At 34.2% G+C, this 14,706-nt stretch overlaps 3 protein-coding genes across 7 annotated transcripts in view; 1 reads left to right on the top strand and 2 right to left on the bottom strand.

Annotated features, from left to right (window-relative positions):
- The window catches only part of LOC140876515 (protein unc-13 homolog), a 28,152-nt gene extending 27,657 nt beyond the window's left edge, over positions 1-495 (bottom strand). For all 3 annotated transcript variants that reach the window (XM_073280492.1, XM_073280495.1, XM_073280493.1), the window contains exon 1: positions 181-495. In XM_073280492.1, coding sequence (XP_073136593.1) covers positions 181-361 — 181 coding nt within the window. In that variant the 5' untranslated portion in view covers positions 362-495. The remainder of the gene's footprint in view (positions 1-180) is intronic.
- A 1,389-nt stretch (positions 496-1,884) lies between these two features.
- LOC140882700 (phytyl ester synthase 1, chloroplastic-like) lies at positions 1,885-8,018 on the bottom strand. 3 transcript variants are annotated; one of them, XM_073288894.1, is made up of 13 exons: positions 7,392-8,016; positions 7,029-7,080; positions 6,649-6,704; positions 6,353-6,511; positions 6,166-6,270; positions 5,353-5,459; positions 4,963-5,084; positions 4,655-4,763; positions 3,949-4,079; positions 3,414-3,783; positions 3,205-3,318; positions 2,622-2,713; positions 1,885-2,550 (listed from the first exon to the last, which is right to left on the bottom strand). In XM_073288894.1, the coding sequence occupies exons 1-13, from the start codon at positions 7,813-7,815 to the stop codon at positions 2,250-2,252; spliced, it is 2,142 nt and encodes a 713-aa protein (XP_073144995.1). In that variant the 5' UTR covers positions 7,816-8,016; the 3' UTR covers positions 1,885-2,249. The 3 variants fall into 3 exon arrangements, with proteins under 3 accessions (XP_073144995.1, XP_073145072.1, XP_073145151.1); XM_073288971.1 differs by lacking the exons at positions 1,885-2,550; positions 2,622-2,713 and adding an exon at positions 2,740-2,990 and having other exon boundaries at positions 7,392-8,018; XM_073289050.1 differs by lacking the exons at positions 1,885-2,550; positions 2,622-2,713 and adding an exon at positions 2,817-3,009 and having other exon boundaries at positions 7,392-8,017.
- A 2,171-nt stretch (positions 8,019-10,189) lies between these two features.
- LOC140882887 (replication factor C subunit 2) lies at positions 10,190-13,172 on the top strand. Its single transcript, XM_073289168.1, has 7 exons — positions 10,190-10,420; positions 10,953-11,059; positions 11,152-11,253; positions 11,504-11,699; positions 12,359-12,487; positions 12,569-12,763; positions 12,851-13,172. The coding sequence occupies exons 1-7, from the start codon at positions 10,265-10,267 to the stop codon at positions 12,959-12,961; spliced, it is 996 nt and encodes a 331-aa protein (XP_073145269.1). The 5' UTR covers positions 10,190-10,264; the 3' UTR covers positions 12,962-13,172.
- The last annotated feature ends 1,534 nt before the right edge of the window (positions 13,173-14,706 follow it).

The raw sequence follows: 14,706 nt of genomic DNA, 5'->3' as shown, positions 1-14,706 counted from the left end.
AAATGATGACCAAAGTTTCAAAAATATCTCTTTAAGAAAATGCATACACAGAATTGTTAAACCCAATTTCACATTACGGTTACAGCACCTACTGTACAAGAAACCAGTACAAATTCATTTATTGGTTAAGCAGAAAAAAAAAAGTCTCCACATTTCCGGAGAAAAAAGAAACACAAATACCCGAATTAATGCACTCAAGCACATAATCAGTGCTGATAGAATCAAAATTAATGCTGGAAAAGGAGGTGGTGGGGCCCGCCGGAGTTCGGATTTCCTTGATCAAGCCAGATGATAGCACAAATTCAAGAAGACTCCGTCGATCATCACGGTACTTCCGCAACATGGGATTCGAAAATTCCATGGAAAGCTGAAATCAACGCGGAAAATAACACGGGAAAGAGCTCCAGGGCGTTAACAAACGGAGAAAATTGAGTAGAAAACGAGTGAGGGAGAGAGCTTCGAGAAGCGCGAAAAAGTTGACGACGAGAAAGCCAAGAGCAATGCTTTTTGCACTTTTATCTTTGGGCCGGGCATTCCGGCCCAGATATATTTAAAATTTTGAATTAAAATCTGACATTTTGATTTTTGGAAATAATTATATGCCCCACATTTCCATTCGTAGAAAAAAAAAAAATGGATGATGTTACGAGTTACGACTAAATTTTATAAATAAATCTCATATTTAGTTTGAGACAAAAAATATTTTTTTTATCATAAATATGGGTTAGGTCGGATATAGAACCGTGTTCGTGAGACAATCCTTTCAACTATATTTCTTTGTTAAGATGGTATATAAAAACCGCCACTACAAAGAATGATTCATTAATTCTGAAATATCGATATTCTAACAGAAGTCTACCAAAAAAATATGGCTAAAAAACAGATGGATTTTTATTTGAGATATAAAATTGTTTCTAGAGAAATTCTTCACTGAAAAAAACAAAGAATTTATAATCTGCTTCTCTTGCATTTTTTTTCCCTTCTTTTTCGAAATAAATAAAACTTTTATCACACAAACCCATATAGATTTTACGAAAAGTTAGATTTCAAAACTAATAAGGCCCAATTGCAAAGGTACATTTGGCCCATCTTGAGTCTTAACATTACATTTTTTAAAAAAAAGTCTTAAATTTTAGCTGACTCATACATACTAATTAACTTGTGATAACGCACATGTGCTACATATGTAGCGTAATACATAAATATTATATGTTGTGCGTATATTATATAATGTTTATTTTTAAAGTGTTTGATTTTAATATGATATGCATTTTTGTAATTTGACACTTTTATGAGATTTTTTTTTCAATTTGAGATTGGGCTTACCAAAAGACCAACTAAGGTGTTCTTGCTTAATATATAACTAGCGATAGAGTACACGCATTGCGTGTGTAAAATATTATATACAAATATAATGTATTGTATATTGAATAGTTTGTTAATTTTAAAATGCTTGTTTATATTTTTTTTTCAAATCTAAAAAAAATTAACTATGAATGAAATTCAGTTTTAAATTGATGAAAACAGATATGATAAAAGAATAAATAATGCAAACAGTTGAGAGAAAAATATAAGATAAGTGAGTTGGAGAAAGAGTGTAGGGATACAAAAAGAAAAAATTGGAGAAAATTCACTATGACATAAAAAACAGTTAGAATAGGCTACACACTTAATAAAATAGTAAAGTATATACTTGTGTTTTATAAAACAATAATAATAACAAATAATGATGTAAATTTTTTAATCATAGTTTAAAACAAAATTTTTTAACTTTTGAAATTAAATGACAAAAAAGGAAAAATGAAATATGATAATTAATAAAAAAAAAAAAAAAAAAACTAAGATGGCGGCTGATTTAGAAAAATTCAAATTACATCATCACTCTCATATCGTTAGCGTAGAATGTTCTTATAAAAAATTATTAGATAAGACCTCGAGCCAACCTGTAGTGAGCTGCAGTTACGTAAACCATTTGATTACAGCAGGTTCAATTTTCAGCAAGAATAAAAATGATTGGATTTCTTACTACACTTTAAATAAAACTTCAAATTTAATGTGTAATTTTTCTGAAAATAAAAATGTACTAAATTTTATCCCCTCCACAATCTTGAATCCGTCGATGCATTTGATGGCCTCCAAGCACGAGGATCATGGCAATAAGGGGTTCTGTGTCATTGAGCTTTACTCCTAAGGTGCCACTGTAATTAGTGACTATACAAGAATAAGAACCACCTTGATTAAGGTTCCATTCATGGCTCAAAAGCAGGAACCTGATCCATAGATGCATACAGTGCTCGATACACGGTCCTGTCGAGTATGCTCCTGTAAGGATCTTCCTTTCTCTTTTCTAGCAGATACAATATGTTGGCTTCGACCTCAGATTTTATCTGCAAGTACAGTTCTCTGGCTCTTTCTTTGTCCTTCAACACATCTTTCCTTCCCTTTGTATGAATCGGTTTCCCGAACAAGTAGTATAATCGTCCTGGAACTTTTGGAAGAATTCCAGGAATATATAAAGCTTGATTTGCAGCCTCACCTTTCATCCCAGCCCTGTCAGGTGAATAAAAGAATGTTTTGAGCATGTACTGAGATGTAAGAAGTGTCTGGTGTACGTACGTTACCTCACTTTAAATGGCTCATATCTTGCGTTATCTCGTCTTATTTGGTCACTCAAGAAAGGGATCTTCATCAAGTCATCATAGTCCAACACTAACTGCCAGTTTGAAGAAAGTAAGAATGTAAGGGCAACAAGAAACATCAGGAGTTGCATGTTGATTTAGAGACACTGAGCTTATCATCAAACTGAAGCACAACTCCAAACTTTCCAAATAAGGGTAGAAGAAAATGGATCGATAACGATTCTGGGGATCTCCTTCACTGCATCTTCTCTACTGTGCTCTGATTGAGTTTAACCCCTCAATAGCCACAAAATGATTTAAATCATGATTAATACCTTCAAACCACTCAATGCCGACTCCCTCTCCTTTCCTCTGAGCCAACCATCGATATCTACTCGTAGTTAGTTTGAGATGCCTCGAAAGATAAAGTTGAACAAACCAAAACCATTTTATGGGTTCCAATCTAATTCTATTTATAATCACCAACAAGTGAATATTTGATGCAGGGGTAGCAGTACAAGGCAAGAAAGAAAGGAATCGGTTCACTGTGACCAAGTTTGACTGATCTTATGCTTAAAAACATTACCTCTGCTATGTCGTCTTCTCCAACTACTCCAAAAGGTACAATTGTGGCTTCAAATCTTGCAGCCATCCTCACAAACTCAGGTTGGTCAGGCCAAAACAATTTATACTCTTCACCCTGCATAAATTAAGGCCCAAATACATCAAATTATGGTCCCCTTACTCGCAAGAAAGGAAAGAAAGGCAGTAGGTTCAGAAAGAAAAATGGCAAACCTTACGGTGTAGAGCCTCACGAGCACCACCAGGATAAAGTAGCACGTGAGATTTTGTCGAGAACAACTTGAAAAGGCTGCTTGGACTTACAGGCAATGCACCATATACTTTAATATTGTCAAGGAAAGAAAATTCCTTGTTTTCACCTTGTATAAGATGTGAAAACAACGATGGGTGTGCTGTGCCACGAACCATTATCTTTTTCTCCCGCAGAAACTCTTCAACTAATGGGACGAGTTCCAGCCCCATAAGCATGTGATAACCAACTAACAAGACTGGACCTTCATCTGGAACTCCGGATAGGCCCCTCACTATCTTTCCATCTTCCATGGTTGATAACATTACAGGGCCAGTATAATTACGCAGCCATCTGTATTGAGTTGATCTTGATATTAGCCTCTATAAAACATCTAAAAACAAATGAAGTATGAAACTCGAATGTTATTTACTTGAGAATTTGTTTCAATATCCAAGAACTAGACCGAGTGTCAAATATCAAGAAAACTCTGAAGGGCAAAGAACTATGTCCAATTACCTATTTTCCTCAAGTGTTCGCCTAAACTCAGACATACTGGGTGGCAGAAAATCCATCACATAATCATGTTTTCTTGATTGACGGTAGGTGCAAGTAGCTTTGATAATAGTCAATAAATTAATGCCATCCTCCTGCATGGATACAAATTGCAATGGATCAATACCACTATGGGATACACAGCTATAAAATAACCATATCACAGCAAGTGTTTCTGCTTCCAACCAATTTTTTATCATAGGATTTTGACAAGTGGTTTGCATAAAATAAATCTCTGGGATGATTTAAAACCACAAAAAACAAAATATAATTTACGAACATATTCTGATTAAAATCAAGCAAGTGAGATAGTATGGAGAGCTGATTCTCTATCAATAGCCCACCCTTTCCTTGAACCTTGTTAGATCGAACTTAAAAATAAGAATTGAGTTTTGTTTCATGGGTAACTGAGAACAAAGAGAGGGACATGGAAAGATTGAATGAATGAAAGTGGAAGTCACTGCTAGTCGGAACATGTTGTAATCCATTTGTTAATACAAAATCCAAGTCCTAGGAGTATAAAAAAGCATCCTTCCGCTAAGCGTATATAATAAATCATTTAATGTAAGAAAATGTATTCTCTCCATTTCTTACAGCAAAATGTTTTGTCAGAGATTTCAGAACACTCATATGCCTTTCTGAAAGAAACTGGGGTGAAATTCTCACCTACCAATAATATGGTATGCCCATTGTCTTTGAAGTATTTTATTTTGCAATTTTGTATTGAGCTCAAAAGCCTCTGAGCTTCGTCTCCACTGGGAAGCATATTGTCTTTGCCACTGAGATCCAAATGCATCATCACAATCACAAAGGTAAATCATTGTTTTGCAGCTTGACTCACCCATCAAGAGCAGAGTGATGAAAAGGTAAAATGAAGAGAGCGGATAATTCTGTCTAAACAGTTTTTACATTATGCTATATATCAACAAAATCAAAATTGCACAATATTCTGAATGAATCAAAAGTAGAGAAAGAAACCTAGCGATAACAAGTACTTCAGCTCTAATGGCATGAAGGCGAGAATTGGCATAAGCAGCAGCAGTTTTGAGCAGCTTCAATTTCCAAATTAGAGTTGCTTTAGGTATGATATCCGCCAAGCCCTGTGCATATTAAAATTTAGAAAGACAAATCACTTTTTCACGAAGATTGACAAAACACATAGTTTCGTGCCTCATAAAACTTGTTGAACCAAGGAAGATACATAATGTTATGTAACATGTATTACTTTTGTTTCAGGTGTTTTATTTTGGGACTAGTCCAGGTCACAAATACGTTTCCTTTGTTGCCAGTAACAGAGGATAAAGAAACCCATTTGACTGCAAAAAAGATCAAAGACAATAAATGTAGACAATGCAAAAATGTTCTTACAGAAAGGCGTGGTAGCAGTGCAGTAAGGCTACCACCAAGTTGTTCAAAATATTTTGCCGGAGGTAGCATCGTATTAATATTTACTGCAGCCATCTTCACTGCATCACCTGGAGTGAACAGAAAATAGTTTGCTGAACAAGTTACTCAGAAGACTCGACAATAGTAACGGTGAAGAACCAAAGTTAAAGGGTAAAAGAATAGGCAAAGCAACGATCTCCAGGGCCAAGATGTATAGGCAAGATTGTACTTAAAGTTGCAGCATACCAGAAACTTAGAAACACGAAGACAGTAAAACAAGTCGGGCATTACACTGGCTGATTTTGGTTCTGACAAAAATCACAAGCCAGGATATTTTCTTATCCTTGATTTTGGCATAGGGCCTAATAGAAATGACAATGAACTCCCACCACCATTTCCTTAAATATTCACGAACTTGTAATTATATAAAAGCAAAAAAAAATTGATACAAACTTGTTACCTGAATCGAAAAGGTTCGAATAAGTAATAATTATTAAAATTACTGCTAGAAGTGGAACCTGACCATACACGACTGTAAAAAAGTTAAATACATAATTATTTCTTATTTGGAGATAAAAATTAAATATATTTGGATAACGAATGAATACAATAGTACTTGTGCAGACTGCAGTTGTGGTCAAAGGCAACCCCTTAATATGATTTCAATGCCTGAGATCAATTTGTGAAATGGATATCTTAATGTTTAAAGTTAATCACGGATTTCATTTTTTGAATAAATATAATCTTTCCAGATCAGACAACCTAACTAAAACTATGAACACAGTGCGTACATACCCATAACAAAGCCAAGGAGATAAGGAACCGTGATATGCAGTTCATCAGGTAAAGCTTCCAATATTGGAAAGAGAGGTTGCAGTTGTGACCTGCCAAATGAAGTTGCTGAAAAAATGGATCATCAGTAAAGCCATTCAGCTCATGTAAGAAACTAAGAATAACTGTATTGCCTGTGTCGTAAACTTACCTGAATTAGCTAACACGACTAAGAGGTCAATTTTCGGATTACGTGCTGCCACTGCGAGAGCCAAGCACCCACCAAAAGAATCTCCAACTAGATAAATAGGTTTTTTGGGGGATAAAGAGTGTTCAGCCCTGACAGTTTCTTCAACCCATTCCACCAACTCTGGAAATTTATAGAGTAGAACCATCACTCGTATAAAACAATGTAAAATGTATGCTTTGAAAATAAGCATGATTCTCAATGTCATTGAAACACATGTAAATAATACACAGCAAATTCAAGCAATAAGAAGTTACAACCTACAAATGGCGTACGGTCATGGACTGGGATATGCATGCACCGAACATCAAATACCCTGGGACAAAAAAAACGTCACATTCTAATTGACAATGAAACACAATACAGCTAATTAAGCAGTAAGACAGGTATCTAGCATCATTATACAGTTTAGGCTCATAAAAAGAATCTTAATCCATGCGATCAAACTAAAGTCTTCGTTTTACTCATTTTAATTGCTGCACAGGAACGCGTACGAACTGTTTGGTTCAAAGAATCAAGAGAATTGGGGGCGTCCACACATACAGCCAAACTATTAACTTCTCCACAATTCATGGACAATACCACACACAAGGCAAGTATCAATTAGTTCATGTTCACGTCAACTCAATCGCTGAATTACTTTCCAAGAGATTTGTGATGTAGCATAAGGCCTAGTCCGAGTCCATCCATGCCTGCATCAGCAAGCTTAAAGTTAAGCACACACCTTTCCTATTAAAGCACAAACAATCATCATATATAGTAACTCATTAGTCAAACAAAACTAAGAAATGAAAAATGTTTGGCGGACCAAGGAAGTTGTGAATCAGAGTAAGCACCCCCAGAACCTGTTGCATCACCCCCTACAGGCATTGGGGGATCCAGAATTCTGCCTTCTTACAATTAAATATACTTTTTGAGATGGGAAACTTGCATTTTTTTTTACCAATATATCTAAGAAAGCAGATGTCTTTCTGGATTGTGGGACAAAGCATCAATCATTTACCGGGCAAGAACAGAAGCACAGGTGAATTTCTTAAATGAGGGCCGCATGAAATTGGAGTAAACCACCGAGGTGGCCCGCCATCAGGCTTAATCATTTCTTGAGCATGATCAAGATAATCCTTCACAGTTTGAGTTCCATATCCATCATCCCACAAAGCCTCTAGCTTTTCCTCTTTGAAATCCTTCTCATTTTTCACCTCCCCAATAGTTGAACTTCTATTCTCATTCCCAAAATCAACCAAATCCCTTTTTCTTCCATTCTCCACTGCAGAAGCCACTCCGTTTACTACAACAGACTCATAAGATACAACAGATGAATCGCGACTACCTACGCACTGCACATGAAATCTAGTACAAAATGGTTTCCCTAGATTCAAAGTGAAATGATGAGATATCCCAACAAAAGATTTCACAGCTGAAGCCATGGAAGCTGCGCTAATGGCTTCTTCAACTCCTCGAACATTCACGAGAGTAACAAAACATGGCCTGAAGATATGACTCTTAAGGCACAGATTACTTGCGTTCCTCTCTTGGATTCTTGTGATATGGACTTGGGAAAATTATTTTTGGCACAAAAAAAAAGTAAAACAACGTAACAAGATCACAGCCACAATATGAGGAAGGTGCGCGAATGGTGTGAATTCTTGCAAGAAATATAAAATATCACGAATAACAAATGCTAAGCATTGAGTACTATCACGTGGTGGTGGTCAAATATCAACCATTGAATCATTAAAATATATGTCAATTTCCATAAAAATATATGAGTTCCACGTGATCTAATGGTATTAAAATAGGAGGAAAAACACCGTCAATATAGCATAGACTAACCCCTTTTACTATTGTACTTATGTTAAACAAATAATAACAATATCTATTTAACCGTTTGGTAGCATTATTATTAATCAATGTATAATTTATCTTATCTAATCCTACGTTTTTTTTGCCATATTATTTATCCTTCTATTAATTATTTATTTTACATCAATCAAATCATTAATTATTTATCTTACATCAATCAAATCATCGAATTTAAATTACTATATTATCCCTTATAAATAATATTATTTATATTTTATTTATTAATAAAAAGACAAAATGGTAATTTTGTATTTTTATATAAATTTCAACCAATCAAATCAAATAAACTATAATCTATCAATCAAATCAATTACTATATTCACTATCATTTCTTATTTATTTTTTATTACATTAGATTACTTATCTATGTATTATTTATCCTATCATCCACTCTTGTATGTGTGTCGATAATAATAATAATAATAATAATAATAATAATAATAATAATAATAATAATAATTTATGTTTTACTATATGGAATTAATCTCCGTCGTACTTTTTGGCATTTTGCAATGATTTACATTAATATCTCTTGGCAAACGATTATAATATGATATCGTGTTCTGACAAAACGGAAAAAAAAAGGACAAAAGATTGTAAAAAATTTTAGATTTCGTTAAAACACATTTTTTTTCTATTTTATGCGTATATGATTTTGCTTGATGTTAATAAATTTACGATAATAAGTATTCAATCAAATGAATATAAATTTGACATTGAATCAAAAAATAGACAATGCCATCACAGTTTGTTAATATATCTCAAATTTACTAATATAGTGTATATCATTATAATATGCATAGAAAATACCGGAATCGGACATTTCATGGGTCTTAATCGAGTTTGAAAAAACAACCCTTTTATTTTGTCGATACAATAATTGGAGAAATTTCATGCTACTAAGCTAACATCTTATTTATGCGTTTGAACGTAGATGTTTATTTTCGTAATTCTCCTGTAAAACCAAATGAAAAAATATGGACCTATGACAAACGTTACCATGCCATTTCCCCAATAATCGGACATATCCTTGATTTTCGTTCAATTGATACCGTGGCAATTCTATTTTATGCTTGGTTGGAACTTGGAACTATGTTTTTCTATTTTTGGAAAATTTTAATTTACATTCTAATTTCCAACAAATCCAACCAAATTTGAAAAAATTAAATAAATACGAAATTCTATCAAAGAAATTCTATCAAATCCTTTGAAACAAGAGTAACACTCCTGTGAAACGGTCTCATCCGTAAGATGGGTCAACTCTACCCATATTTATAATAATAAGTAATACTTTTGGCATAAATTGTAATACTTTTTAATGGATAACTCATACGAGAGATCCGTCTCATAAAAATGACCCTTGAGACCGTCTCATAGGAGTTTTTGCCTTGAAACAAATTCTCAACAAAAAATTAAATTAAATTTAAGTATTGTTTGGAAGAATTTAGGAAGCATTTCTCAATTTTTTTAACAAAATTTTCAAATTTTCTCAGTTTTTTTTAACAAAATTCAATATTTTCTCAGTCTTTGCTAGGAGAGCTCAACTCTGTTTTGTTTATTCGAGCTCGATTATAGTTCGAGCTCGAGCTTGAAAAATAAACTTATATTTTGAGCTACTCGAGCTCGAGTTTATCAATAATATTATATATTATTTATTTATATAATTATATATATAATCGAGTAGATCGTGAACTGCTCGAACGCACACATATACTACTCGAGCTAGAGTTCAATCAAATCAAGCTCGAATTGATTATTGACCGAGCCGCTCTCGAATTACTCACAAATAGATTGACTCGTTTGTACTTCTAATTTGCTTAACAAAATAAAAAAAAAAAATCAGAAGTGTTTTCTAAGAGTTTACCTAAACTATTTAAAATGATTTCTTACAAATATGCCCTCAAGTATCCGTAAAATTACAATTACAAGAGGGAGAAATGGTGGAAAAACTCCCGCTCACTCCACTTGCGAGGGTTTTACCATTTCAATCATTCTGCTGGCTCTGAATCGCTAATGGCTTCGTCATCTTCATCGGCTCCGGGCCCTGAACTGCCGTGGATAGAGAAGTATCGGCCATCCAAGGTGGCGGATATAGTCGGGAATGAGGACGCCGTCTCCCGTCTCCAAGTCATCGCGCGTGATGGCAACATGCCCAATCTCATTCTAGCTGTGAGTTGGGATATATGTCTTCTGAACTTGAAATTCAGTTCAAAATTTGTATTGAAGTAGGAAAGTTTTTCATATTTTTTGTTGGAAATACCCACTCTGACTATATGGCATGCCGCTTATGGGATGTGGCTGTAATATTGTTTGGAAATTGTTGTCTACCGCAGATTTTCGTTGTGCTCCTTATGTTTCAGACTTCTAGCATTCTTGCCCCCGGAGAATTGCTTTATTCTTTTTTTTGTTTTTAGTTGAGGTGTGTTATTTGAAAATCAGTGTTCATTGGCTATTTTTCGTGCTCCAACTATACTAGTACTGTTCTCTGCAAAGGATCTCCTGATCGTCTATAGCGACTGTACATTTATACATTTATGAGTGTAGAAGAATTCGTTATTTTTCACATGAAGTTGCAAAGGTTGACTGTCCAAAATTGTACATTTAAAAGGTCACAGGGAAACAAATTTACAGACTAACTGCCTTTCCTAGGTTAATTCATACTTCCATGAGCACTGGTGAGTACCCCTTTTTATTTTTGCAGGGTCCTCCTGGAACTGGTAAAACTACTAGTATGTTGGCGCTTGCTCATGAACTTCTTGGACCAAATTATAGAGAGGCGGTTTTAGAGCTAAATGCATCTGATGACCGGTATTGGAAGTTTTGTGTAGTTTAATTCAATAGTTTGGAGTTGTTTGGTTGCTTTTGTCAAATTTTTTTGATATATGCTCTTTATCATCCAGAGGGATTGATGTGGTGAGAAACAAAATAAAGATGTTTGCCCAGAAGAAGGTTACATTGCCCCCTGGGAGACACAAAATAATAATTTTGGATGAAGCTGACAGGTGAGTTTGAAATTCCTGTTTAAACGGTAATGAAAAAAAAAGGTATTTTATGTTAATTCTGTCTGTGCCTTGTCTTTGTTATTTAGTGTTTAGGTTGTAGTTTGAATCATTAACTCCCCACGCTACTGGATTTGTTGCATTTTGGGTTAGTAATTGTTGTACAATTTAAACTTTTTGCTCACGCACTTTGCGTCTAAGTAGTTGTTTTTTTAATCCTTTTACTGTATTTGATTGATTTGATGTAAATTAGCATGACATCTGGCGCTCAACAAGCTTTGAGGAGGACGATGGAAATATATTCAAATTCAACTCGTTTTGGGCTCGCTTGTAACACATCGTCAAAGATTATAGAACCTATCCAGAGTAGATGCGCTCTTGTTCGTTTTGCTAGATTATCTGATCAAGAGATCCTTGGCCGTCTGATGGTGGTGGTTGCTGCAGAAAAGGTATACATTCAAATCATGTTATGCTTTCAGTTGAATGATATACAAGTTCTGGTTCTTTTATCGGCTAATGACCGATGAAGCTCATTATCTCAGAGTTAACAGGGAAAAAGAATCCAATTGCAGATTGAGTGCTTTTTGTTGCATATGAGAAGCTCTCTCGTGCTCATAACTACAGAAGCACTTTATGTGGACTGCGGTAGACTGCTTTCATTCATTAGCATAGGTGATCCTCATGGGGGTCAATTATTGACTGGATGTTCAGCTTTAGAATGTTATGGATTTATTTCAGCCTATTTCTACATTTGAATATTGTGAACCATGTCGATGCTTCTCCTTTCCACTTATATATAATGTTCTTTAAAAGTTAAAAACCTCCTGAATGACGAAGTTTATTCCTAACTCTTAGGTCCACCGGGATGTAGTCACAAATTTAAAGTTGCTAGTTAACTCCCCTTTGACTCTGAATTCTAACGTATCTTATTACTTGTTATGGTTGCAGATATTTCCACTTGAACATGTTTATTTTAACTATCAGTTGACTGTTTTTCTTTCTTTTGTCTGATAATTTATCATCCAATTTGTCACACCTATGGTTTTCCCATGTTTTGTATAAATGGTTTTATTTGACCCTTTCTTCTACACCCTGTAAATTGATGTAGGTACCCTATGTTCCAGAAGGTCTTGAAGCCATTATTTTCACTGCTGATGGTGATATGAGACAGGCATTAAATAACCTGCAAGCCACAAACAGTGGATTTGGTTTCGTAAATCAAGAAAATGTTTTCAAGGTCACGAAGCTTCAGCATAGCATGGTTTGAGCATTAACCTTCAAATGTGCATATATTAACTGCTTTTTTTTTGACGTCCAGGTTTGTGACCAACCACATCCTTTGCATGTAAAAAACATTATACGCCATGTACTCGAGGGGAAATTTGATGATGCATGTGCTGGGCTCAAGCTGTTATATGATTTGGGCTATTCTCCAACTGACATAATCACTACCCTTTTCCGTATTGTAAAGAACTACGATATGGCAGAATATCTAAAGTTGGAATTCATGAAAGTAAATAACCAAAGAATCTCGATCTCTCCCTTTTTTCTATATATTCTCTGCCGTCAATTTACTCGACTTCTCTTCTGTTTTTTGAAGGAAACTGGATTTGCTCACATGAGGATCTGTGACGGAGTTGGTTCATACCTTCAGTTGTGTGGTTTACTTGCTAAGCTCTCATTGGTACGTGAAACTGCCAGAGCAGCTTAGATAGACGATTTTCCTTTCTTATATATTGGAAACTTGAGTTAAGACATGCAACATAGATTTACTTCTGTTGCCTCGGTGCTAAGATGTTTAATGTTTTGAGTTGTGGTCATGTATGTATGTCTTCACTCTACACGCGATTCTATTATGCTTTAACTCAAGCTAAGTAGGCACCATTTTCACTTTCTAAAGATGATTAATGGATGAATTCGATTTGAACCAATTTGCGAGTGCTCTTCTAGAAGTATATCTTAACTGTGCTGTGGTGCCCTGCTGGCCGCAGCATATGAACGTTATGCAGTGTCACTGTGTCAGTGAAATTTGCGACATTTTCGTCCAACTACAGTGTGGATTTCATAGCTGCATTTGGATGAGGAATTTTTATTTTTCAGTAAAGTGTATTGGAAAGGCATGATAGGTTTTGAGCCCAAGAGCACTCAAAATTTTGGGCTTACAGTTCTAATTTGGGGGTATGTATTCAAATCATTAGACGAATAATGAATTTGAAATCCATGGTGATGATAAAAATAATACTTTTAGGAATGTAAATTTTATAGATTTAAAAGTATCAAAATTAAAATATTTGAAATTCCTACTGGGTTTGAAATGGTGGATTTGAATTTGGAAGCAGGGCTTGAACACAAGGATTTCATATTCATAATTTAAATATGTTATATTTGTTTGCAAAAAAATTTCCCCACTTATTTTTAGTTAGAATCATAAACATTGTACTCGAGTGGAAGTAATTTGAAATCCTTTTTATAATTTTGTCAAATGTGAAGCCATTAATATAATTTAAGCCTTGGGTATTCAAGATTGTCTTGCCGAGGGGCTCAAATTAAGCTTATTACGGTTATTTTACTGGCATTAAACATATTAAACACAAATATTTGAACTACTGAAAATATGGGTGTTCATTCGGACCGAACTGAACTGAAATTTTGATGATCCGAATCGAATTTCACGGTTTGGTTCGGTTAAACCGAAAATCGAACCGTTCGATTAAAACCGAAGTATTTTCAGCTTTTTGGTTTGATTTTCGGTTTAACCAAATTTTTATTTATTTTATTTTTATTTATTATTTATTAATAAAAACAAATAAAAATGAATTAAAATATCAGTTCAACGAACCGAATCGAAAACAAAAAATTCGATTAATTGAAAATCGAAACCAAATCGAATTTTTTGGTTCGATTTTCGGTTTAAACAGAATTTTTGGTTTCGGTTCAATTCGGGTGGTTAACCAATCGTGAACACCTCTAGGCTCTAACTGAAATTTTATTATTATTTTGTTGGGTACAATTTAAGTGAGGTGTGTTTGTCTCTTTGCATTTTTCAGTTTTTTATATCATAAAATTTTATTAGTCAAATATTTTATGCTTTTGACGAATTTTGTAATTTTTAATCGAGAATGTGGATATGATACTATAATATAAAAACTCTTAAGAGACAGTCTTACGGATCAATTTTATGAGAGATATTATCTATTGAGTTATTTGCTCTATCTCACAATAACAAATAAATATTTATGAGATTGTTTCATAAGAAAACTAACCCGGGGACGGACCCAGGATTTTGCCGTAGGGGAGGCTAATTTTAGATGAAAAAAATATGAATAAAAATCATATGGTCAATATACATATTAGATATAAGTTAATATTTTACTATTCATATATCTTTCAACTTTTTTATGATTGAAAAAAAAGTTTGAACATCAATCATGCTAGTAATGACACAAAATTTTAATA

This window comes from Henckelia pumila, chromosome 1 (assembly GCF_033568475.1).
Source record: "Henckelia pumila isolate YLH828 chromosome 1, ASM3356847v2, whole genome shotgun sequence".
Classification (NCBI taxonomy): Eukaryota; Viridiplantae; Streptophyta; class Magnoliopsida; order Lamiales; family Gesneriaceae; genus Henckelia; species Henckelia pumila.
This window is presented reverse-complemented; position numbering and strand designations above follow the sequence as displayed.

Coding starts and splice junctions, on each gene's coding strand:
- LOC140882700 (XM_073288894.1), bottom strand. CDS start 7,815: ATGGCTTCAGCTGTGAAATCTTTTGTTGGGATATCTCATCATTTCACT. Junction 6,271..6,352: donor AGTCGTGTTAGCTAATTCAG/GTAAGTTTACGA, acceptor CCATTTTTTCAG/CAACTTCATTTGGCAGGTCA. Junction 3,784..3,948: donor CGAACACTTGAGGAAAATAG/GTAATTGGACAT, acceptor AACTCAATACAG/ATGGCTGCGTAATTATACTG.
- LOC140882887 (XM_073289168.1), top strand. CDS start 10,265: ATGGCTTCGTCATCTTCATCGGCTCCGGGCCCTGAACTGCCGTGGATA. Junction 10,421..10,952: donor TGCCCAATCTCATTCTAGCT/GTGAGTTGGGAT, acceptor TTATTTTTGCAG/GGTCCTCCTGGAACTGGTAA. Junction 11,060..11,151: donor CTAAATGCATCTGATGACCG/GTATTGGAAGTT, acceptor TTTATCATCCAG/AGGGATTGATGTGGTGAGAA.